Here is a 24,129-nt window from a genome sequence, read left to right on the forward strand (position 1 = left end):
AGTCAGTATCATGTCTTTCATGTCACAAGAAATTACTCACTGTAGGAGTTGCAGGTGGATAGGTGGATAACAAAACTTTAAGTCACACTGATGAATATTTTTGTATTAACAATGGGTCAACTGACTGTATAATGTTACAGATGTTGCTTGTAGTAATGAAGCCACTCTCACTGCTCTCATCAGCCTCGTTTCCAGCAGCAGGCAGCTGTTTTCAGTGAAAAAGCACTAAAAGCCTCTGGTGGAGGCCAGACCAGAGCTCACACAAGAGTGAATATTGGACTTACATTCATCAGATGGCCAGAAACACGACTCTAAATGAATGCTAATGTTGCAAATTCAGATTTTTTGGTTTGAAAAGAGCAAATAAAAATTTCGGAAATGAAGTTCACAAAATATTGATCTGAATTGTGTATGTTTGTGTCGACTTTTCAAAGCTACTCTAAGTTAAATGCTTAAAAATTGATCTGATACAGTTTACCTTTACCTCATTCCTGAACACAGCTATACATTTTTTTTAAACATCAGTAGCTGTGACTATTTCTCTCTCTAGAATAAGTCTGCTTGTGTTATCTACATATCACAATAGCTGCCCACGCCTCAGCGTTCTGCATTTCTCTAGTTTCCATTCACACTGCAGCAGCCTGACCACAGGAAGGAAAGCCACCGAGCGAAGCAGACTCTTTTTTCATGTATCACAACTTTCTCATATTTAATCTTTGGCTTTTTTTGTCCCGTTCAGTAACTGCTTAAAATGAAAATGTTCCTTCACTGCCCCCTCTGTATGATGTCCTGCCTCAGTGCTTTCAGAGATTAACTGCAGAGATCATGTGTACATCTTCGACTGTTCTTTTGCATTATAAATCATGTAAAACTGAATGATTGGTCGATTTCTCCACTCCACTTCACATTGAAGCACCTCCACTACAGATGGAAGTCTGTCTCCTGATGTTGTTATGAGTCTGACTGTAGTTTCTGATGTGTGTTACAGTGATACAGGGTCAGAATGGCTGGGGAGTGACTTACACCTCTACTCAGATCTGTGCCTTAAAAGGATCAACAGTGGAAATAAGCTGCAGCTACAGATACCCATCCAGAATAAACAGCCTTAATACTACAGTTGAGAAAACATTCTGGTTTACTAAAATGAATGGAAATGAACATGTGGATCTGAGAACAGAGTCAGAGTACGCAGGTCGTGTGCAGTACAGCTGTAATGAGAAGAGCTGCACTCTGAGAATCACAGACCTGAGAGAGAGCGACTCAGCTGAGTACAAGTTCAGGTTCATAACAAACCAACCAGGTGGGAGTTTAACTGGTTCACCTGGAGTCTCTTTGTCTGTCACAGGTAACATTTTCATTCATATATTAATTATTTCCAAATGTTCAACTTCTAGGAAACAATAATGTAAATGTGTTGTGTGTGTATGTGACAGTTTTGTCTAAAATAACATTCCTGTTCCTTCTTCACAAATCCAGATCTGCAGGTGCAGGTGAGCAGATCTCAGTATTCTAATTGGGCAGAGCTGAAGTGTCACAGCAGATGTCGTCTACCTGATCGTCCTTCCTACGTCTGGTACAAAAATGGACAGATGATTCAGGCAGAAACATCTTCTTATTCAGGCTACCTTGATTCTGCAGACAGCTATTCCTGTGCTGTGAAAGGACTGGAGGACTTCCCCTCTCCTTCAGTGTGTGAGTTTACTCCACAATCTTCCACTAACATAGCACCATCTGGTGGAGCCTTATAACTACATGTATTTTTAATATGGAGACCCCCATTGTGACTCCTCACCAACTCTGGTTTAAAAATGGTCAAAACATTGTTTTATCTTTCAGGTGTCCGTGGTCAAACCTGCAACAGAGTGACGTACACTGACAGAAGCATCTGTGCCTCCAAAGGCTCATCAGTGGACATTTCTTGCACATACAACAGTTATAACAATAATTATGATAAATCAACATTGTGGTTCAGTCCTGAACGTAGTCATCAGTGGCAGAATCCTTCACAGCCTGAGGCCCTTAGTAAAGACTCCCAGTATGCAGGTCGTGTTCAGGTCCTTGAAACGTGGGGAGGATGCTCCACTCTGAGAATCACTGACCTGAGAGAGAGCGACTCAGCTGAGTATCGCTTCAAATTCAAAACAGGGAGCTTTGAATGGAGGAGTAGTTTACCTGGTACGACTCTGACTGTCACAGGTACTGATGAACACAAACTGATGTAAATACACCAACACAGCACATTTAAAAACCCTGAACATGTTGATAATAATCAGTCATCATGGGTTTGTGTGATTACTGTTGTATAAATAAATACAGTTACTAATGCTCGCGACTACTTCTAGGAATTGTAACTGTTGTGTTGACGTGTATGTACATCGATCATCCATTTTTATAGATCCAGTGATAATTATATTGTTTTCTTGTTCTCATAACCAGCTCTGCAGGTGCAGGTGAGCAGAATAGCAGTCCATCAGAGTTATACCAAGGCAGAGCTGCAGTGTCACAGCAGCTGCAGTCCAGCTGGTCGTCTTTCCTACGTCTGGTTCAAGAACGGAGAGAAAATCACAAGGGTGGAGACATCTTCTTATAAAGGCTTGTTTTATCTTGGAGACAACATCTCCTGTGCTGTAAAAGGACATGAGGACTTCCCCTCTCCGTCAGTGTGTGAGTTTACTCCACTGTGTCTGGACAAAAAACATGCATACACACTGATATTACATACAATTACAATTTCAGACGTAACCTCACTGGAGTCTTCTAGATCTTAATGTAGACGCAGCAGTATTATTTATAGAAACTTTATCTTAGTTCTGGTAAATCTGAAAAACATAACTGCTGCTACAACCACAGAGGCTGGACAAAATACTATGAAACGGGGAACATTTGCAAACTATTACAACAATACTAAAACATCTGGACACAAACAAGACTAAATATTAGTTTCAGTCTTGTAAAAATAGCAAGTGTGTAACTGATGATGCCAACAGCTGTGAGCATAAAGAGATATTAGGAGGGAGTGTGTTAATAAGTGCTGATGTTTGTATTCCAAAATTAAATTGAAGGTTTGCTCGCCACCTCCAATAATTCTATAAAGTCTTTATGTTGAATCAACAACTATAACTTAACTGAGAGAGCTGTCAGGACTGACAGACTCAACCTGAACACAACCAGCATATATAGAGGAGAATGTGTAGAGCTGTTGAAAGTTACAGATGATTAAAAGCTTGTTATTGGCTGTCAGTTTCCACCAGCAGGAGTCTAACCTGGGACAGCTCCAGGATCAGCACTCTGTACAGCTGCTGTGACGAATACTAGAGATAATCAAAAAGAAACAAAGAGAAATTTTAATGAAAATAGTCAATCGTCTATGATAACATATTCTAATCTTTAAGTAACGCATGTTCATATCTCCTCCAGATGCTCCAAAGACCTCCTCTGTGTCAGCGAGTCCCTCTGGTGAGATAGTGGAGAACAGTTCAGTGACTCTGACCTGCAGCAGTGATGCCAACCCAGCAGCTAAATACACCTGGTACCAGAAGAATGGAAACCTCAAACCTCTCATTAATGAAGCAGAGCTTGTCTTCACGTCCATCCAGTCCTCTGACTCTGGAGAATATTACTGCACAGCTGAGAACGAGCTGGGGAGGAGGACATCTGAACACATCTCTATTAATGTGAGATGTGAGTGAAACAACAACAATAATAATAATACATATCATATCAATAATAAACAACAAAGGCAATAGAAAGAAGAAAGAAAATAAATAAACTGTTTGATAAATGATTCCAGCAACATCGACCCAAATTAAAAGCCAAGTTAAAAAGATAGGTCTTTAATTTATTTTAAAAAACCCCAAGGTAGTTTGCTCTCCTGAGATCCAAGGGGAGGGTGTTCCACAGTTTAGGGCCATAAAAACAGAAAGTAGCCTCGCCAGGTTTCTTGTGGGACACTTTAGGAACTTCTAAAAGAAAGGCAGTGGTAGATCTGAGAGTTCTTGTTGGGACATAAAATGAGAGGCAGTCACTGATGTATGAGTGTGCTTGATTATGTAATGCTTTGTAGATAAGTAAAAGGACTTTAAAATCAATTCTAAAAGATACAGGTAGCCAGTGCAGTGATGCGAGCAGAGGGGCAATGTGATCTCTTTTTTTTGTATTGGTCAAAATCCTGGCTGCAGCTTTCTGAAATATCTGTAATGTTCTTAAAGACTTTTGAAGGAGACCAGTAAAAAGAGAGTTGCAGTAGTCTAAGCGACTAGTAACAAAAGCATGCATCAGCATTTCAGCATCGTTCTGAGTTAAAAATGATCAAATTTTGCCAATGTTCCTCAGATGGAAAAATTCTGTTTTTGTGACCTTGTTAGAATGGCAGATAATGTTAAGATCAGAGTCTAACATGGAAACAGCTTATTTAAAAGTAACAAACAGCGTAAATCCTTCCAGTATTTGCAGGAGAAGATTTTACTGATCATGCCTACTGTCTTCAGCTCTGCGTGCTTCACATTCACAGTCTGCTGTAATTCACTGAGCAGCTCCAGGAGATTTTAGGAGTTTCATGCAGTTTTGGGACTCAGATTCAAACAGTCGCACATCCGTTTGTCAGACCTCCTTTGAAGTCTAAAATGCTGCTACACACAGCTATTCACAGTTTAGGATTTAAAAACCATATGTGCTACTTTAGTAACACACCCTTAATCTAGAATAACCCTGTTAACACATTTCCTCCAGATGCTCCAAAGACCTCCTCTGTGTCAGTGAGTCCCTCTGCTGAGATACTGGAGGGCAGTTCAGTGACTCTGACCTGCAGCAGTGATGCTAACCCAGCAGCTAAATACACCTGGTACAAGGAGAACCAAACACTTAAGGGACCAGAAGACATTTATCCTTTCACCTCTATCAGTTTAGAGGACAGCGGGATGTACCACTGTCAGTCTGAGAATGAGTATGGCCAGGTCAACTCCACATCTGTACGCATAGATGTCCAGTGTAAGTACAACACATCAGCAAATCTCTTCGACATACAATGTGTTTAATTACAGACAGTCGATGTAAACATCTGATGAGCTTAGGCTGGTAGAAACAATGTCATACTAAAAACATCAACCTAGTTTGTCTTTGACTGAAACAGTTTCTCTGTTTCATGTATTTCTATACATGTTCTCTTCCAGATCCTCCAAAGCTTCCCTCTGTGTCAGTGAGTCCCTCTGGTCAGATAGTGGAGGGCAGTTCAATGAATCTGACCTGTAGCAGTGATGCTAACCCAGCAGCTAATTATACCTGGTACAAGGAGAACGAAGACTCACCAAAAGCTTCAGGACAGATCTTCACCATCACTGACATCAGACCTGAACACAGTGGGAATTATTACTGTGAAGCCCAGAACAGCAGAGGAAGTACTAACTCCACCTCACATTTGATTGTTGTGGCAGGTAAATCATGCTCATTAACCTAGATACACACCCATTCACTTCAACATCATCTTAACCATCCAGTTAAACAAGCCAATAACAGTACTTCTGCCTATAACTGTTGTGGGATCCATAATGGTGTTGCTGCACTAGAGGTCATTCTTGCAGGTACAAGCCTGCTTTAGTTACAGCACCCAATTTATTTCTGCAGTCTTTAGCTACCTAGCTGAGAGTCTAGATGACAAATAGATGTCAACATAGATACATTTGCAAATCAAATATGTTTGCACAAATCTCCCATAACCACTTCAGAATTCTTTTAAGAGTCAACATGTGATCCACTGCTACACTCAAAAATGTATTGCTCCACCTTCGTGTTGCTTTCCTGAATTCGAGGTTCACAGCTGGAGTTGTCTTGGCAAAGGTATTTTGTGAAACCCAATATTTCAAGCATACTCACACTCCCTTGTTTAAAAATGGGAACCACCTCCTCTGTCTGCCAGTCCACAGGCACTGTCCCCAACCTCTTCGCTACACTGCAGTGGCGTGTCAACCAACACAGCCCAACAAGATCTGGTTTAGTCTTGCCACTGTGGAGCTTTTTGGCTACCTCAGTGACCTCTGCAAGAGTGCTGGGTAAGGCTTCCCACAAGTCTTCCAACTCTCCTTTCTCTACATATGGTGTTTTCGGCTGGGTTCCTCAGAGTTTTCCATTCACTGTCCAACTACATCCCCAGTCGAGGTCAGCACTTCTTTGCTTCTGACAGCAGCCTGGGACAGGGCCTGCCTCTCATTCCTAAGTTGTCTCACAGTTTCCCAGAATCTCTGAGTCCTTCTCTGTGGATTCCCCGAACTCCTTCCACACCCGTGTTTTTGCCTGTGTGACCACAGAAGCTGTAGTCCTACTGGCCTCCTGATACCTGTACCTGTCTGCTGATTCAGGAGTCTCCTGGGTTAACCAAACCTACAAAGACCATTTACTTTCCAATCGACGTCAACCGTCACTGCAGGAGTCCATCATCGGGATCTTTATTTGCCGCCTCAACAGAGACTGTGACCTTGTCACCACAGCTCCTAACAGCCACCTCCCCAACAGATGCTTTGACCATGGCCCATTCAGATTCCATTTCCCCAACTTCTCCCTGGAAGCAGAAAAGATTCCTCTGGAGGTGGGAGTTGAAATCCTCAGAGGGGCCTCACTGAGATGTACCCAGTTTATCTTCACTACACGTTTGGTTTTGCAAGGTCTGTCCTGCAGCTTCTTCATCAGTTGATCTACCTCGCCACCAGGTTGAGATCAGTTGACAGCACTGCTCAAGAGTCCAAGACATATGGCCGAAGATTAGATAATTGACTACAAAGTCAATCATTAATCTTTAACCTGGAGTGCAAAATAGCTCACAATCAGACACACAATTAGCTGTTGTCCAAGCATTAGGGACCACCAGTATATTGGCACAGGGGTGTTACACTGCATTAAACTCCTTATTCTGTGCTGTTGGTAAGACCATTTTGTCATGTTATGAATTTCCAGTTCACATGAGTCATTATTTAGAATGCTTCTGTTTGAAGATCTATGACTTCCTGCCTAATTAGCAGTAATTACCAAACAACCTGTAATTCCATAATTAATTGTCAGTGTTTCTGTTCGATCACTGTTTCCCAGGTTCAATGAAATCAGTAGCTGCTGGATCAATCACTGCCATTTTTCTGGCTGTCATATTCCTCTGTGCCTTCCTATTGATTAGGTGAGCAGTTCAGATTTTCTGTGATTATATTTAGTAATACACCTTAAATTCTGTCAGTTGTTTAGTAATTTAATTTGATGATTCATTTGTTTGTTCATTCATTGTCCTATCCAGAAGAAAGAGGTACTCGAAACAAACCCCAGAGCCTGAAGAGAGACCAGACAGCACAGCACAGGTGAGGAAGAAGAGTTCAGGTATTACTCAGAGTCCACTCTCGCCTGAAAACTCAGTTGAATCGTCCTTCATGTCCCTCTTTAGATACTTTCTTCACCCAAACTAAACCTTCTGTCTCTGTCACCCTCTCTGTTTTCATCCTGTTCATTTCCATTTGATAAACCTATAGCCATATGTCTGTGTCTCACCCTTGTTGTCCTTTACCCAGTCATCCTGTGTCATAAATTATAAACTGCTGAGACTGTATTGTTTTCATCAACAGTGTTGGTGATGTGGCTTTGGCCCTTTCATTGCTGTTGGTATATTCCTCTCCATTTACAAATTCATGTTAGCTTTTTATAAATAACAGGGACTTAGGCAATCCTTGACTTTCATTGGCCTCTACTGGTGACCAGTCGGGATTACAACAACAAAAACAGAAGTGACCTCTAACCTCTGGTTCACTTCTTGGCTTTGAAAATGAGGCTTGTGGTTCCACGACAGAGAACATGAAATAAACATCTTTTATAACAACCCCCCACCCTTAACCCTGCAGATGTTTTACTATATGCTCATTTTGTGTTACAGGCCAATAAAAATCATACTTACCCACTTACTCACAAAGCTAACCACTTAAGTAATCTTGTCTATGTGATTATTACCCTTCAGCTAAACATGAGTTCAGAGTATGACCACCCTTCAGCTGCAGTACAGAGAAAACCAGCAGAGGAGCCGGGCGACCTTTGCTATGCCAGCGTCAGTTTCTCTAAAGACCAGGAAGATCCTCTCTACTCCAACATCAGACCAGCTCAGCACAACAGACACAAGCATGAAGAGGAGGAGGAGGAGGACGGTGTGGAGTACACTATTGTCAACTTTAAGAGTGCTAGTGCTTCCCCAGAGTGAGTCCATGACAATTTTTCTTTGCTACACAAAGTTTGAAACAGTCAATGTTTTTATCCCCAGTGTTTTATTGCTGTTGCATCTGCCTGTTATTTTAAACCTGTTCTGAGTTAATATGTTTTTTCATTCCCAGATTAAGACGTCAAGAGGCTGTGGAGGATGCATCTGCACTGTACAGCACAGTCGCCAAAAACCCAAGAGTATGAACACAACATGAATCTGTGGTCTGTCACTTTACAGTGTTTAAGCAGGTTTCCACAGTGACATTAAAATACATTTCTCAGGACTGACCTGGTCAATAATGAAGAAAAAAAGAGGCACCTGTAAAATCCCACACATAAACAACAGACAAACTTAGCTTCTCCTATTACCAACAGGTTCTCACAAAAGTTTCTCACAAAAGTTGTCCTCTGCTCCCCCACCATATTTGGCGGTTTTATAAAAGGTATCGGCAGTGCTATTTGTCAAAATGCAAAATTAAAGGAATCCACACATCCAGCAGACTAAACGAGATCTTCATGTGGACAATGTGTATCCATTACACTCATCACCAGTTTCCATATAATCTTAAATGATTTAGTAAACTAGTAAATCCAACAGTTTCAGATGTTTGTCAGTTTATACTCTAGTGTACAATACCATGGTCACTGGATTGGATTCCTCAAACCTGTTCAGCAGTTTAACCCCTGTTCTAAATCAGTGCGCAAGGTGCCGTATGTTAAACTGCTGGTTACAGTCATTTTACTTTGTCTCACGTTACCAGTTATCTCACTCTAGCTAAATAAAATGCGTGAATATCAGGTTTGAGTTGATATTCTACATTAACCATTGTTATTACATCCAGCCTCGGAGTACTAGTATCAGTTAGCTAACAGTTTGTAATTTATGAATCCCAAAACAGATTTTGGTTAAAAATGTTACTAAAGAACAATATTTTACTGTCAGTGCTAGCAAACAATTTCCAACATCTTGTCAAATACATTTCTCTATATACAGTTTATCTTTACCACAATCTGTGGTTTTGTGTGTTTTTAAGCCTGTGACTTATTTCACACTGTTTTTGGTTTGTTAATATGACTTGTTTGATGTTGTTTAAATAACCTGATATTTTTTTTAAATAAAGATATTCAGGTAATAAATTCTTTTCCCGGCATGTTTATGCAAGGTGTTCAGGGTTCAGATAACGGAGGACCCAGGAGGTCATATATCCCCTAAGAGAGATCTCTGGGCTTTTCAGTGCTGGTGTATGAAGAGCACAGATCCTACATCCTGTCCTTTATCTCACACCAGATTTCCTCCTGCTGTTGGTAGGCAGGAATCTACTGCAGCTCTGTCCACAGTCTACAGCTTTGGTGAGAGATCAGTTTGTTGCACATTCAGATTTGAAACTCTTACTGAGGAGGGTCCGGATGCAGTTTGTGGTGTTTTCTCTGGCACCACAGTGGGACTTGAGGTTGGTTTACTCTCAGTAAACTCATTTTTGAAACTTTTACTTTGACTACATTTGAATCACACTTCACAAAAATGAAGAAGTGAAAGATTAAAAAACGCACCAGGTTAATTAACACGTTTTGCAGCTATTTTTTCATTTGATAAGAAATTTGTCATGCACAATTGTTATTGGACCCCAACACATCACTAAACAAATACTGCCATCTACTGGTAACCTGTCACAACATATCAAGCCTGTTGCAAGAAATCTTGGTGTCCTGTTTTATAGCAATTTATGTTTTGATTAACATATCACTAAGCTTGTCCAATCATGTTTTTATCACCTGAGAAACATAGCAAAAATCCGATCTATTTTAAATCTTAGTGATGCAGAAACTGATGTACATGCTTTTATCTCCTCACGCCTCGATTATTGTAACAGCCTGTTCTCTTGTCTTAATCAAAAAACTTTGACACGACTGCAGACTGTACAGAACTCAGCTGCTAGCCTTTTAACCAGGACCAAGAGGTACGATCACATCACACCTGTTTTAGCCTCTTTACATTGGCTCCCTGTTTGTTTTAGGATTGATTTTAAGATCTTGTTGATTACATTTAAGGCTCTCCATGGCCTGGCTCCAGACTATATTTTAGACCTTGTAATCCCTTATGAACCTTCACGTAGTTTGAGATTTTCGGGCAGGGCTCTGTTCCTGAGTCCAGGATGAAAACTAAGGGGGAGAGAGCTTTTGCTATCAGGGCCCGAGGCTCTGGAACAACCTGCCTGAAGAAATTAGGTTGTCTGAGTCAGTGTCTTCGTTTAAGTCTCTTCTCAAAACACATTTTTGTCTGAAAGCAGATCCTGATTTTACCTGAACTGCCTGTTTATTTTACTGTTTATTTTATTGCTTTTGTGTATTTTATGTATTTTATTTCTTTATATCTCGTCATTCACTGTGGTATTTTATTTATCTTGTTGTAAAGCACTTTGTACTTTGTTTTGATAAGTGCTCTATAAATAAAGTTTTATTATTATTATTATTTATTAGCATGCCTTGCTAAATGGCTTACTACCTACAGTTGTAACCAGTGGTGAAGGTAGTATTTAGACATTTTACTTGGGTAAAAGTAGTAATACCACAGTGTAGAAATATATAACTAAGGGGAGTAGGGATGTCACAACGGTCACTTGTTCAAATGTCCCTTTTTTTTCCTGAGCACTTTAAACAAAGTTTTTCAACTTTCAAGACAACATGGACAACTTTTGTCAAGTGGACCTTGAGGTGAGACTGTTTTTATCACCAGTGCTTTCCAAAGTCGAGAATGATCTGTCAAACTCAATGCATATTTTCAGGAGACCAATCGAGCTGTCAGCTGCGGTTGTTACAGCCTCTGTTGGTGTCAGTGACAGACGAATAAGGAAGCTGACCTTGCTGGCTTGAAATATTCCACATTTATCAGCTCAGAAACTGAACTGTGACATCAATTATTCTTTTGTTGCAAAATGTTCCTCTTATGAGTGGGGTACTGTGGTGTGGATGGGTGGGTTCAAACAGGCCACATAGTTTACAGTATATTAGGAAGTTCATGCATAGAATGAGTCATTTCTTCATCTCAAACTGAGGATGTAGCCTACAGACATTCAGCTGCTCATGCATGTTAATGATGTAGAGAGGAAGGAAGCCAGGACGGCTTTTATCAGCTGTCTTACACAACTGTTGTAACCACAGAAGATACATTCAAGACCACTTTCTTAAGCAGAGCTGCTTATTGATTTGAAAAACTGATATACTGCACGGTATTTCTTATGCACACCTTCTGACATGTTTTCACAGACAGAGAGATGAGCGGAGCAGCTATGAGAATAACTAAATTGAGGGATAAACGGTTGAAATAGTTTGCCTCGCTAAAAGTAATGGATCAATTGTTAAAAAAGAATGGATTACCAGTTGAAATAGTTAGCTAAAAGTATTGATAAACAGTATACGTAAATGGATGAAATAGACAGATAAAAATCCGTGGGTAAACAGTTGAAATATTTAGCTAAAAGTACTGGATAAATGGTTGAAATAAATGTAGATGTTGATGATTGGGTCTTTGAGTTCATTTTGCAGGGCTGTGGGGATACGTCTGATAAAATAGGTTGGGAACTACTGCTTTAATCTAAGTTGGTTTACTGGTCATTAATTTGGTCTCCCACATATCAGTTGTGGGAGCCGTTGGTTCTTTACAAATCCAGGTTTCCAAGTGCAGATGAGCAGATCAACACCATGCATAACTGAAACATGTACTTGGTCACAGCTTATGTGTCACAGCAGTTGTCGTCTACATGATCAAACTTCCTACATCTGGTACAAGAATAGAAAGTAATTCAGGAAGAAACATTTTATTCAGGCTACTTTTATCCTGCAGACAGCTGTTCCTGTGCTCTTAAAGGACGTCAGGATTTTCCTTCTCCTTCAGTGTGTGAGTTTACTCCAGTTTCCCACTAACATGACACTTGTTTTGAAATTTTTAGCTAATGTTCTGTACCATGACCTCATGTATCTTTTACACGGACGTACCCGGCCTCAGCATCACAACCAGCTGTGAATTACTGCAGTACAGACTATAGTTTTCATAAGAATAATCAAAAATACACTTCTTGTCTCCTGCCTCTCCCCCCATCTCATTTGGAAGTGTTGTGAATGTCGTGTGGATGGATGAAAGCATAAAGGGTTGTGTGTGCATGATGTTATTGGTAGATAAGAAACTTTAACATAACTTATAACTTACTTAATTATAACTAATAACTCTCTGGACCGTCCCTGCCAACAGAGAGATGTTGCCAGATCTCGCCTCACACGCCCCTTCCAAGCTTGTAGGAGAAACTACGGTGGCCACGAAACTTGCTAAAAGCGCAAAAAGGCCCTAGGTTTGGTTTGTCCGTTCTGGGCTACTGTAGAAACATGGCGGTGCAACATGGCAGCCTCCGTGGAAGGGGACCTGCTCCTCCAGTGGATATAAACAGCTTATTCTAAGGTAATGAAAACACAACGATTCTTATTTTCAGGTGATTACACACAAATGAAAACATACGTATGAATATTATATTCCATTTCTGCCAGTAGATCCTCCTACACACTGGTCCTTTAAGTGAACTGTCTCCTTTCGTTACCGTCTCTGGTAATTTCTCCCCCATGTGTTGAACCATTATTGTTCGTCCTCCCCCTGCATGGTACAAACAAAACGGGGACCCACTCATAAAACGTAACAAACAAATGTTTTTATGTTTGTTTATAGTGATGGTTATTTGTGTATTTAACTATTTTATAAGTTAAATTAGTGTGGATGTAATTTATGACTGGAATAATTTGCATCACACTGAGATTTATTATACATTATCTTGGAGATCGTGGACAAACATTACTGAAAGATTTGTTTTCCCAACTTATGTATTATATATTTTATACAACAATGAACCTTTTGTGATCAATCAAAGAGTTAGACCATCATTTATCCAGGGACGCTGTAATATCAATATTTACTTATTAAAATAATATTTTGAATCTCTTGTTTGTCTACTTTCCTCTTTTAGGTTCTTTGGGAAATTGGTCCTACAGCTGTGGGTGTCTGGAGTGCTATGATGAAGTGCAATGTGTCACATTTTACATTTGGGACCCAAAATGTATTTGAAATGTACATGTTACACCATCCAAATTACACACAAAAAGACACCATCAGTTACTTGGCACCTGGGATGAATAGCATTTAGCTTTTTCTGGCGTATGAAAAATCAAGGGGTGAATGAATCGTTGCTTTGCTTTTGGAACAATGTTACATTTAGTGTTGGGCTTGCAGGATGGCAACTTTGTTCCACACTGAAAAATCTACAACTATTGAATGGACTGCCGTGAAAAGTTGTACAGACACACTTACTCCTTTGACTTTGACTTTTAGCTCCACCATGAGGTTGACATTGGTGGTTTTGAGTGAAATGTCTCGACAACTATAGGATGGATTGCCATGAAAATGGGTACACGCATCCATGTTTACGCATCACGGAGACGTGGCTGTCTGGATCGACACCGGACTCTGCGCTGCAGCTGGCAGACTTACAAAACGAAAGGTGGAGGTATCTGTTTTTACATCAACAGTGGCTGGTGTAACGAGGTGACAGCGATTCAACAGCACTGTTCTCCTGATCAGGAATATTTATTCATAAACTGTAAACCCTTCTACTCCCCCAGGGAGTTTGTTTCATTCATTCTGGTCAGTGTTTACATTCCACTGCAAGTCAACGTGCAGGACGCACAGCGCATGCTCGCCGCCAAGATACTGAGTGCGCACTCCTTCGTTATTGTCCTCGGTGTCTTTATCAAGGGAAATCTCAGCCATGAACTGCCCAAATACAGCGTTTATCATATGTAGGCTATGTGTTTATTATATGAGATACAGGGCATTAATTACAAGGCTTAATTGGTCAATTTATAATGGTCAGCTTATAATACTTCTGGGGCTCGGTGGATTTCTCAAGGAAAGCCAGTGAGCTCATATGCTTCAACTGTTTTTTTTGGCTTTCCTCCTGCCTGTCCACTCTTTGTATAAAGGTTGTAGGCCTACAATGAAATTAAGTTAGTAGTCCCTTCATGCTACACACATAAAATATATGTCCTACAGTTATTGACATATATACTGTACATCCACCCAGGAAATAATTCAGATAGAGCCGCTGTCTGTCGGCGAGCAGCGGCTCTGTCCCTCCGCTCTGCTTGGTCCTCCCCACAGAACAAGCCCAGTCTACATTTTTCGCTCAAGTTAAATCATTTCATCTCGCAGAATGCGTGACGGACGCGTATTGTGCAGCCACAACACTGCTAGGTAGAAGATGGATCAAATTGTGAATGCATGGTAGACTACAGACAGAGATAAATAATGGTTTGTTTATATATGTACCTGTACACACACCTTAGAATTCACCATGCCAGTGTTCCCCCCCCCAAAAAAAATCATTGAGTATTGGCAGCTAGATAGGCATTGCCGATTGATTGACACTTGACATTGTCAATTCTCAAATTGACAATCGGCCCAATCCTAAAACAATGTTTTTTTGTAATACTTGGGATAAAAATGGGAGTACAAAGAGCATGTATTTTGATTTACAGTGAGATGATATAATCATAATGTACTCCTTATAATAAAGAGTGCTTGACACACTGGACATAAACAAAAGCTAACACATTCATTTACAGATCTTGATAAAACTATTGACAGTGTGTGACTTCTTAAAGTATAAATACCGTATATTATATATTTTGATACATTTCTTATATGTTGTGTTTGAAGTTGCAAATGGAACATTATCTGTTGATAGCGCCTAATGTGCCATAGATCTACCAGTCCTGTTCTTCAAAGTATAGCTTATAAACCTAATTGAATACCACAACATGTGATGTTCAGTGGGGTTCTGGGTTAAACATGCAGAGAGTAACACGGCTTTTTCTGATGTAAATGTACCACTTTTCTGGCAGAATGATTAGCCATCTTAATCATAATGTGTTGCTTAAAAGCAACACATTATGCTGGGAATAAGTAACACATTTCAATCATATCCACTCATATTACCCTCCAGATTCCACTGCAAATCCCATTTTTCAAATTCCCCTTCCCCAGTCCTCCCGATTCCACATTTCTGCAACAAAATAACTCCATAAATTCAGCACAATGCAGGGAAACAAAAATTTTAAATAACAATTTTCTGGGGGGAAATCTATACCCTGGTTAGGTACAAACTTATAGTTTTTTAATCAACTAAACAAACTTTATGGATTTTTTGACGCTCCACCGGTCCACCGATGTGGTGGCCCACCGGCATTTGTCCTGGTATGCCAGATGGCCAGTACACCACAGCCGGCCAACAGCAGCTGTGAACAATGTACAGCTTGGCTCTGTCAGCACTATGGAAAATAAAGGGTTAAATCAATTAAAGACTTTCACTTTTAGTTTGCACAATAGGCCCATCACCATACTGTAAATAAATTGGACCTGGCTTGTAATATAAGGTTAAAAAAAGGAGTGATTAAAAACATGTCGTTATGTTTTTTTCCCCTACAATTGTCTTCTCAAGAAAAGTGTTAGAGGCACCATCAGGCCACAAATAGACCATAATCATCATTTCCATAAAGTATATTTTAAGAAGTTCATGCATCGTTTGCATAACAACAGTAAGAATCATTTCTTCATTTCAACCTGGGGATTTACAGGCATTCATCTCTTGATGCATAGTAATGATGTAAAGAGGAAGGAAGCCAAGGCAGCTACCTCGATGTTTGTTTAACACAACTGTACCAACCACAGAGAGACAAAGTGTCTTCAAAGATCACATGCTCCCTTTTTGAGTAGACATGTTTATTTCTAAGTGTTTCTCATGTATGTGATCTACCTGCGGATGTGATTTGACAGACGTGAGGAGCAGCTATGAGTTTAACAGCAGCAGCGAGTGGATTTGTTGTCTTCCTTCTCTCTGTACAAGGTACTGTACATCTGCATTTATACTGTGAGGCAGTTAGCACACTTCAGAAATTCAGAAGGTGTTTTTTTAGCCTGGAAACCAGATGAATCTGCTGAGCTCATGTTTCCTTTGCTCTGGCAGGTACTATGCATTAGTCTGGCGATGCCAGGATAGAATTTTTTAGCAAATAAATAGATTTGATGTGTGATGTTATGCAATATGGTGCGACCCCTGCAACACCAGACATTCACATCTCTCTTTAAAAGTCTTTACAGGACGACCAACAGAGAGCTGTCTGTTTTCTACACCAGCAGCATCTCTGTACACCTGTACCTTAACATTATAAACTTTAGTATTGTGCATTAAAGACAGTAAAGCTCTGTTTGTGTGGATGCTGTGTGGATGGAAGTAATGACTTGTCGCGCTGCCCCCAAGGGGCCAAAAAACTGTGAAACACTGACCAAGCTGGGTGTACTGCTGCCTGGAATCGAACTCCGAACAGAGAATTTTGCCTCAGTCGGTACATTTCTTTTTGCAGAAGAAGCTAACAATAAAATCTGGGGAATATGTCACAGATTCACTGCCAGATGCTGCAAATTCAGATTTATTGGTTTGAGAAGGGGAGATTTAAATTTTGGAAATAAAGTTCACAAAATTTTGATCTGAATTGTGTTTATTTTTGTCGATAAGTGAAAAGCTTAAAAGATGATCTGATACAGTTTACCTTTATCTCATTCCTGAACACAGCTATAATTTCTAGATCCATCTTTTAAACAGACATGTGCATCAGTTAGCCAAGTTTTTTAAACATCAGTAGCTGTGACTATTTCTCTCTCTAGGATAAGTCTGTTTGTGTTATCTACATATCACAACAGCTGCCCACACCTCAGCGTTCTGCATTTCTCTAGTTTCCATTCACACTGCAGCAGCCTGACCACAGGAAGGAAAGCCACCGAGCGAAGCAGACTCTTTTTTCATGTATCACACCCTTCTCATATTTAATCTTCAGCTGATTTATCCTGTTCATTAAATGCTGTAAAATGAAAATGTTCCTTCACTGCCCCCTCTGTATGATGTCCTGCCTCAGTGCTTTCAGAGATTAACTGCAGAGATCATGTGTACATCTTCGACTGTTCCTTTGCATTATAAATCATGTAAAACTGAATGATTTGTAGATTTCTCCATAGCTCTGTTTACTTTGGCATAATCCAGAAGTAATTAGAACTTAGTTTATTTTATATACCCATTTTTAAAACAGACATTAGAAAGTCCACAACAAAGAAGTAAACATATAAGAAAAACATGTGTGATACAATATGCGTCTTAAGCTCAGTTCTAATTAAGATAACAGTCAGAGTTGTTTTTGCTCCCCAACCCAAAACAAGTTGGTACTATAAGATTATCTTTGTCTCACACTGAGTTAAAGTGGGACGGCATGAGAGGCAATATTTGGGAAATGTAGCTTCACCCACTGAAGCACCTCCACTACAGACTCGTAGCAGCAGATTGAAGCAGTTGTAGTCACTGACTTGTGTTTGTGCCAAGAAAAAACAATATTTGTGAGAAAATATTCTACAGGTGTGCAACTCTCATTTCATGAATCCACATACTGATTTGCAGATGTGCAAATTTTGTCCATGACTTCACATTATTTGATATGCGTGTGTGACTGTGTTTTGCACCATATTCACTGCAGCAACTGTAGCAAAAATGCAAGTGTATGAGTTTCTTAATTTGTGATTTGTAGCATTTAATTTGTGCACCTGCAATGAAGAATTTGAGAAGGTGTAACTGTTGTGTTTGTGGGAGAGAAAAAACATTCTACAAGTCTGCAACTACTGAAGCATTTTTCTCTGTGACTTCAAATTTACTGTCACACATGCGTCACTATTTTCTACAGCTACAGATTCCGCTGTCACAGGTGCTCAGTTGCTCATCTCATCCTTTTAAAGGTGTATCATGAAGAGCATTTTGTGACAGTGACTGCAGTAAATATGATTCTGGGCTTCTTGAAACTGGTCCAGATTACCTTTCCCCAAGCACCTCCACACATTCAAGTCTGTCTCCTGATGTTGTTATGAGTCTGACTGTAGTTTCTGATGTGCTCTGTGTTACAGTGATACAGGGTCAGAATGACTGGGGAGTGACTTACACCTCTACTCAGATCTGTGCCTTAAAAGGATCAACTGTGGAAATAAGATGCAGCTACAAATACCCATCCAGAATAAACAGGCTTTATACTACAGTTGAGAAAACATTCTGGTTTACTAAAATGAATGGAAATGAACATGTGGATCTGAGAACAGAGTCAGAGTACGCAGGTCGTGTGCAGTACAGCTGTAATAAGAAGAGCTGCACTCTGAGAATCCCAGACCTGAGAGAGAGCGACTCAGCTGAGTACAAGTTCAGGTTCATAACAAACCAACAAGGTGGGAGTTTTACTGGTTCACCTGGAGTCACTTTGTCTGTCACAGGTAACATTTTCATTCATATATTAATTATTTCCAAATGTTCAACTTCTAGGAAACAATAATGTAAATGTGTTGTGTGTATTTGCATGTGTGTATGTTGACAGTTTTGTCTAAAATAACATTCCTGTTCCTTCTTCACAAATCCAGATCTGCAGGTGCAGGTGAGCAGAATAACAGTCCATCAGTATTATACCAAGGCAGAGCTGAAGTGTCACAGCAGCTGCAGTCCAGCTGGTCGTCTTTCCTACGTCTGGTTCAAGAACGGAGAGAAAATCACATGGGTGGAGACATCTTCTTATAAAGGCTCGTTTTATCCTGGAGACAACATCTCCTGTGCTGTAAAAGGACATGAGGACTTCCCCTCTCCGTCAGTGTGTGAGTTTACTCCACTGTGTCAGGACAAAAAACATGCATACACACTGACATTACATACAATTACAATTTCAGACGTAACCTCACTGGAGTCTTCTAGATCTTAATGTAGACGCAGCAGTATTATTTATAGAAACAAAGAGCTAAACTGCTGTTGTACCAGTAGAAGAGTCATCGTAAGAAAAGCAATATTCGGATACATGTTGTGATGTAACATTTTGAAATGCTTTCCTATTATGTGAATGTTGTTGTGATTCAGGAATATTAGAAGTATAAAATATGTTGTTGCCACATTTAATGTTTTGGTAGTTATAATGTTTCTGTTATTGAGATGCTCCATTACTTCTGTTGATGATGTCATGGCCAATAGCTCTCAGCTGGAGTTAACTGAACAGTTTTTGTCTGAGACAGGACGGATTGTGTAGAGCTGTTGAAAATTACAGATGATTAAAAGCTTGTTATTGGCTGTCAGTTTCCACCAGCAGGAGTCTAACCTGGGACAGCTCCAGGATCAGCACTCTGGACAGCCGCTGTGACGAATACTAGAGATAATCAAAAAGAAACAAAGAGAAATTTTAATGAAAATAGTAAATCGTCTGTGATAACATATTCTAATCTTTAAGTAACGCATGTTCATATCTCCTCCAGATGCTCCAAAGACCTCCTCTGTGTCAGCGAGTCCCTCTGGTGAGATAGTGGAGAACAGTTCAGTGACTCTGACCTGCAGCAGTGATGCTAACCCAGCAGCTAAATACACCTGGTACCAGAAGAATGGAAACCTCAAACCTCTCATTAATGAAGCAGAGCTTGTCTTCAGGTCCATCCAGTCCTCTGACTCTGGAGAGTATTACTGCACAGCTGAGAACGAGCTGGGGAGGAGGACATCTGAACACATCTTTATTACTGTGAGATGTGAGTGAAACAACTAACTTACAGCGTAAATCTGTCCAGTCTTTGCAGGAGAAGATTTTAGACTGATCATGCCTACTGTCTTCAGCTCTGCTTGCTTCACATTTACAGTCTGCTGTAATTCAGTGAGCAGCTCCAGGAGATTTTAGGAGTTTCATGCAGTTTTTGGACTCAGACTGTCACACATCCATTTGTCAGACCCCTTTTAAAGTTTATAATGCTGCAACACACAGCTATTCAGTTTATAATGTAAATACCATATGTGCTGTAGTAACACACCCTTAACCTAGAATAATCCCTGTTAACACTTCTCCTCCAGATGCTCCAAAGACCTCCTCTGTGTCAGTGAGTCCCTCTGGTAAAATCATGGAGGGCAGTTCAGTGACTCTGACCTGCGGCAGTGATGCTAACCCAGCAGCTACTTACACCTGGTACAAGGAGAACCAAAAGGTTCTTCAAAGACCAGAAAGCATTTACCGTTTCACCTCCATCAGCTCAGAGGACAGAGGGAGCTACTACTGCAAGTCTGAGAATCCCTATGGACAGATCAACTCTTCATCTCTTTCTTTAGATGTGCAGTGTAAGTGCAACACAGTAGAAAAGTAATACTTACTACTTTTTATATCTGCTGCAAGTAGGCATATGTTTCCTACCACTCCACCTTGTTCTGCTGTGTTGTTTCAGAGTGACAAAGACACAGAGCGTCCCTGTAACTATAGTAACTCACTCGCTCCTGCCTGTGTGCACACGGCGAGAGGAGAGGGAGAGACGCTGTGCTTCTGCCAGAAGAGCTGCTGACTGAGATTACTCTGAGCAGCATGCAGGGGAAGAAATTAGCCTAGAATATAATAGATTTGTGTATATTTCTCACTTTTCCCCCGGATGGTCTGAATAACTCTCTGGATTTGTCACCAGGCGCTTTTTAGATATAAAGTTGCTAAGAGGGTCTGAAAAGTCACTAAGACTAGCGAGAAAGTCACAGAGACTGCAATGAAAACTGTGTGTGTGTGTGTGTGTGTGTGTGTGTGTGTGTGTGTGTGTGTCGGGTACCCGCGTGTGAGGGGGGCAGGGATAGCTATGTTTGCCACAAAAGATTCAGTGGTCTTCATATTAAATATTTTGGCAGTAACAGTACCGTGGCTAAAGAAAAAAGACTTGTGGCTAGCTGGAGGCAGTGAACCAAACCACTGTGAGGCATATGTAAATTGCACATGGCTGCTCTCTATGTAAAGCCAGCAGCACATTGCTTCACAAACTCAAGAAATACAGTACTGTTTTGTCAACAATGTGAAAAGGTTTTGGGTCACTGTATGTTTTGTGATTCATGTAGGTGGCCACCAAGTTTCTTCCCAGAAAAGGGTCATAAAGAAGACACCTGTGGCCAAGTCTCACGTAGAGGTCCATTAGTGGTTATTATAGCCTGTTATTACAGCCTAGCTTTGTAGAGGGTACGTCAGCCTGTCTCATGAAGCAGGATTTCTAAAGTAGGTAGATAACAGTAACCACTGGGGCATGAGAAAGATTTATCAAAATAATTGTATTGCTCTTCCTAGCTCGTGGCAGTCCGTGCCTAAAAACAGGCCTGTAAACAAAGATTGATAAGTTGTCTCTCTTTTGTTCACCAGATGCTCCGAAGCTTCCCTCTGTGTCAGTGAGTCCCTCTGCTGAGATACTGGAGGGCAGTTCAGTGACTCTGACCTGCAGCAGTGATGCTAACCCAGCAGCTAAATACACCTGGTACAAGGAGAACCAAACACTTCAGGGACCAGAAGACATTTATCCTTTCACCTCTATCAGTTTAGAGGACAGCGGGATGTACCACTGCCAGTCTGAGAATGAGTATGGCCAGGTCAACTCCACATCTGTACGCATAGATGTCCAGTGTAAGTGCAACACATCAGCAAATCACTTCGACATACAATGTGTTAAATTTCAGACAGTGGATGTAAACTTCTGATGAGGTTGGGCTGGTAGAAACGATGTCATGTTCTAAAGTAGCATCACAAGGGGTTTAAAGGATAGTTTGGGATTTTTTTCAATTCTAACTTAATGCTATGCTCACATGCCATTTGTATGTTAAAGTTTTTGGTCACTTATCATTCCTCCTGGCCTTGAAGAGATACCTTTGTAGAGCAACGTGCATTCCAAAGTTCAGCTGAAGTTAATATGTGTTTTCAGCAGTCTGAGTTACATGAATCAACAGTAATTTTCAAAGTTAAACACTTTAGTACAAAATTCCCTTTTCGTGTTTGTCCAGACAGTGATTCTTTGCTGAGCTGCAGCTTAAGGATTAGCCCCATCCAGTGACCTCAGCGCTTCATACGTTACTCTGTGATTCAGTCACATGGCTTTCTGAACGCAAACCTTGCGGGTAAAATCAAAACATTACCTGTTATCCAGTGGTGGGTTGTATTTTTGATTGATGTCCACTGTCTGCTGAGAAACGTCAAATGTTTTCTCAGGATGAAACAGATGTTTTAATCCAAAATTTCCATAAACAAAAGTAGAAGAGCAGAGTGGCACAATCTATGAAAATATTGGATTTAAACATTATCTTTGCTCCAAGCTAACATTTTCTCTACAGGCAGAAAGCAGACATCTGTGAGATCAAGAATATGCTTTTGAAAACGCAAGCTGCTGCTGGATAACTACTAAAAGATAAACGTTTTAGCTTATCATTAAGATCTGCATAGAACATAAAATCAAATCACAGAGTAACATGAGGCAAGGCAACTTTATTTGTATGGCACATTTCATACACTGAGGCAATTAAAAGTGATTTACTGAATAAAACAATTTACAATTTAAAAAAAAGCAAAATATAGATGAGATCCACAAGATAATATAGAAAGACAATAATCAAAAGCTTGGCAGAAGAGGTACATTTTTGCTCAAATTTGTTTTGTAAGTATGCAAAGGTTTATTTATTTACTTGAAATAAATCTTGTCTAAACTACAGAGGTAGGCAAAATCTACAATCCAAAATCCATGCAAGGTCCAAAAGAAGCCATGTGCACACTGGGAAAAGAACCAGACCGCCTGACACCAGGGACGAAGACAAACTGACACAGAGAAAGGGAAGCACACAGACTATATATACAGGTGAGGGCAGGGTAACTAGACACAAGTAACACTAATTAGGGTGGAGCAAACAATCAAAACTGGAAGGAAAAGCAAACAAAGAAAGGAAGTAAAACTACACAAGACATATGAGGCAGCACACTTACAAAATAAAACAGGAAACAACAAAACTCAAGAGCATGACAAACTGAGACTACTGAGACCTCATGTTAGCTTCTGCTAAACTTTAGATAGCATTTTGCACAAAATGAGGACAGTGGATTTTGACCCTAATTTCTTACAGGATGGTTTCATTGCCAGTGTGGAGAGGAGGACTGATGGGTAACCAATGTGCATATGGCAATTAGAGTATTATATTTAGATAAACTTGGAATGGTCGGCCTTTTTAAATGACAACGTTTTGTGGAATGTTTTTGTAAACACTTTTTTCCATGCGTTTTGTGACATGCTGTGTTTTTCGTTTAGATGTGTGTCCTGTGAAATATAGACATGCTTTCTGTTCTGTGTTGATTTGTTACAAAGCTTACAGCTTTAATGAGTTAGGAGTAATTCACCGTGCAAATCCTTGTCTTGTCCATTCTGATATAGTTAAACATGTTAATATTGTATTTTCACTAAATGCCATAGATACAAGTTAGTCACTACACAGTTTCTCCCCTACCATGTTGGGAACCTGCAGCACAGCTTATCAAGTGGAGCATTAGTAGATAGGGCATCAGATATGTATATATATATATATATATAGAGAGAGAGAGAGAGAGAGATATATCAATTATGACATCTCATGTTTATATGTTGTTAATGTTTCTCTTTGGTGCCCCTCTCAGTAAGTGGCACTCAAAACTACAACCTAGTTTGCCTAAAAACTGTTGTATTTCTTTATATGTTCTCCTCCAGATGCCCCAAAGCTTTCCTCTGTGTCAGTGAGTCCCTCTGGTCAGATAGTGGAGGGCAGTTCAGTGAATCTGACCTGCAGCAGTGATGCTAACCCAGCAGCTAATTATACCTGGTACAAGGAGAATGAAGACTCACCAAAAGCATCAGGAAAGATCTTCACCATCACTGACATCAGACCTGAACACAGTGGGAATTATTACTGTGAAGCCCAGAACAGCAGAGGACGTCATAACTCCACCTTACATCTGATTGTTGTGGCAGGTAAA

General features: G+C 40.2%; 2 protein-coding genes and 1 long non-coding RNA gene across 11 annotated transcripts in view; 2 read left to right on the forward strand and 1 right to left on the reverse strand.

The window, feature by feature from the left end:
* Window positions 1–24,129, forward strand: part of LOC122874125 (B-cell receptor CD22-like) — a 65,412-nt gene that overhangs the window by 38,037 nt on the left and 3,246 nt on the right. For 7 of the 9 annotated variants that reach the window (XM_044191747.1, XM_044191738.1, XM_044191744.1 and 4 more), the window contains 4 exons: window positions 3,418–3,681; window positions 20,205–20,465; window positions 21,511–21,768; window positions 23,864–24,124. In XM_044191747.1, the coding sequence (XP_044047682.1) occupies window positions 3,418–3,681; window positions 20,205–20,465; window positions 21,511–21,768; window positions 23,864–24,124 (1,044 nt within the window). Of the gene's footprint in view, window positions 1–3,417; window positions 3,682–4,728; window positions 4,987–5,168; window positions 5,430–7,074; window positions 7,157–7,270; window positions 7,332–7,978; window positions 8,212–8,345; window positions 9,918–20,204; window positions 20,466–21,510; window positions 21,769–23,863; window positions 24,125–24,129 lie in introns of those variants that run through there. The other 2 variants (XM_044191743.1, XM_044191745.1) reach the window with 2 other exon arrangements.
* LOC122874132 lies at window positions 15,926–19,464 on the forward strand. The gene is made up of 3 exons (XM_044191754.1): window positions 15,926–16,154; window positions 18,251–18,607; window positions 18,752–19,464. The coding sequence occupies exons 1-3, from the start codon at window positions 16,100–16,102 to the stop codon at window positions 19,081–19,083; spliced, it is 744 nt and encodes a 247-aa protein (XP_044047689.1). The 5' UTR covers window positions 15,926–16,099; the 3' UTR covers window positions 19,084–19,464.
* Window positions 18,912–21,511, reverse strand: LOC122874133. The gene is made up of 3 exons (XR_006377565.1): window positions 20,499–21,511; window positions 19,471–19,518; window positions 18,912–18,993 (listed from the first exon to the last, which is right to left on the reverse strand). It is a non-coding gene; the product is annotated as an uncharacterized LOC122874133 (long non-coding RNA).

This window comes from Siniperca chuatsi, linkage group LG3, assembly GCF_020085105.1.
Source record: "Siniperca chuatsi isolate FFG_IHB_CAS linkage group LG3, ASM2008510v1, whole genome shotgun sequence".
NCBI classification, from domain to species: domain Eukaryota; kingdom Metazoa; phylum Chordata; class Actinopteri; order Centrarchiformes; family Sinipercidae; genus Siniperca; species Siniperca chuatsi.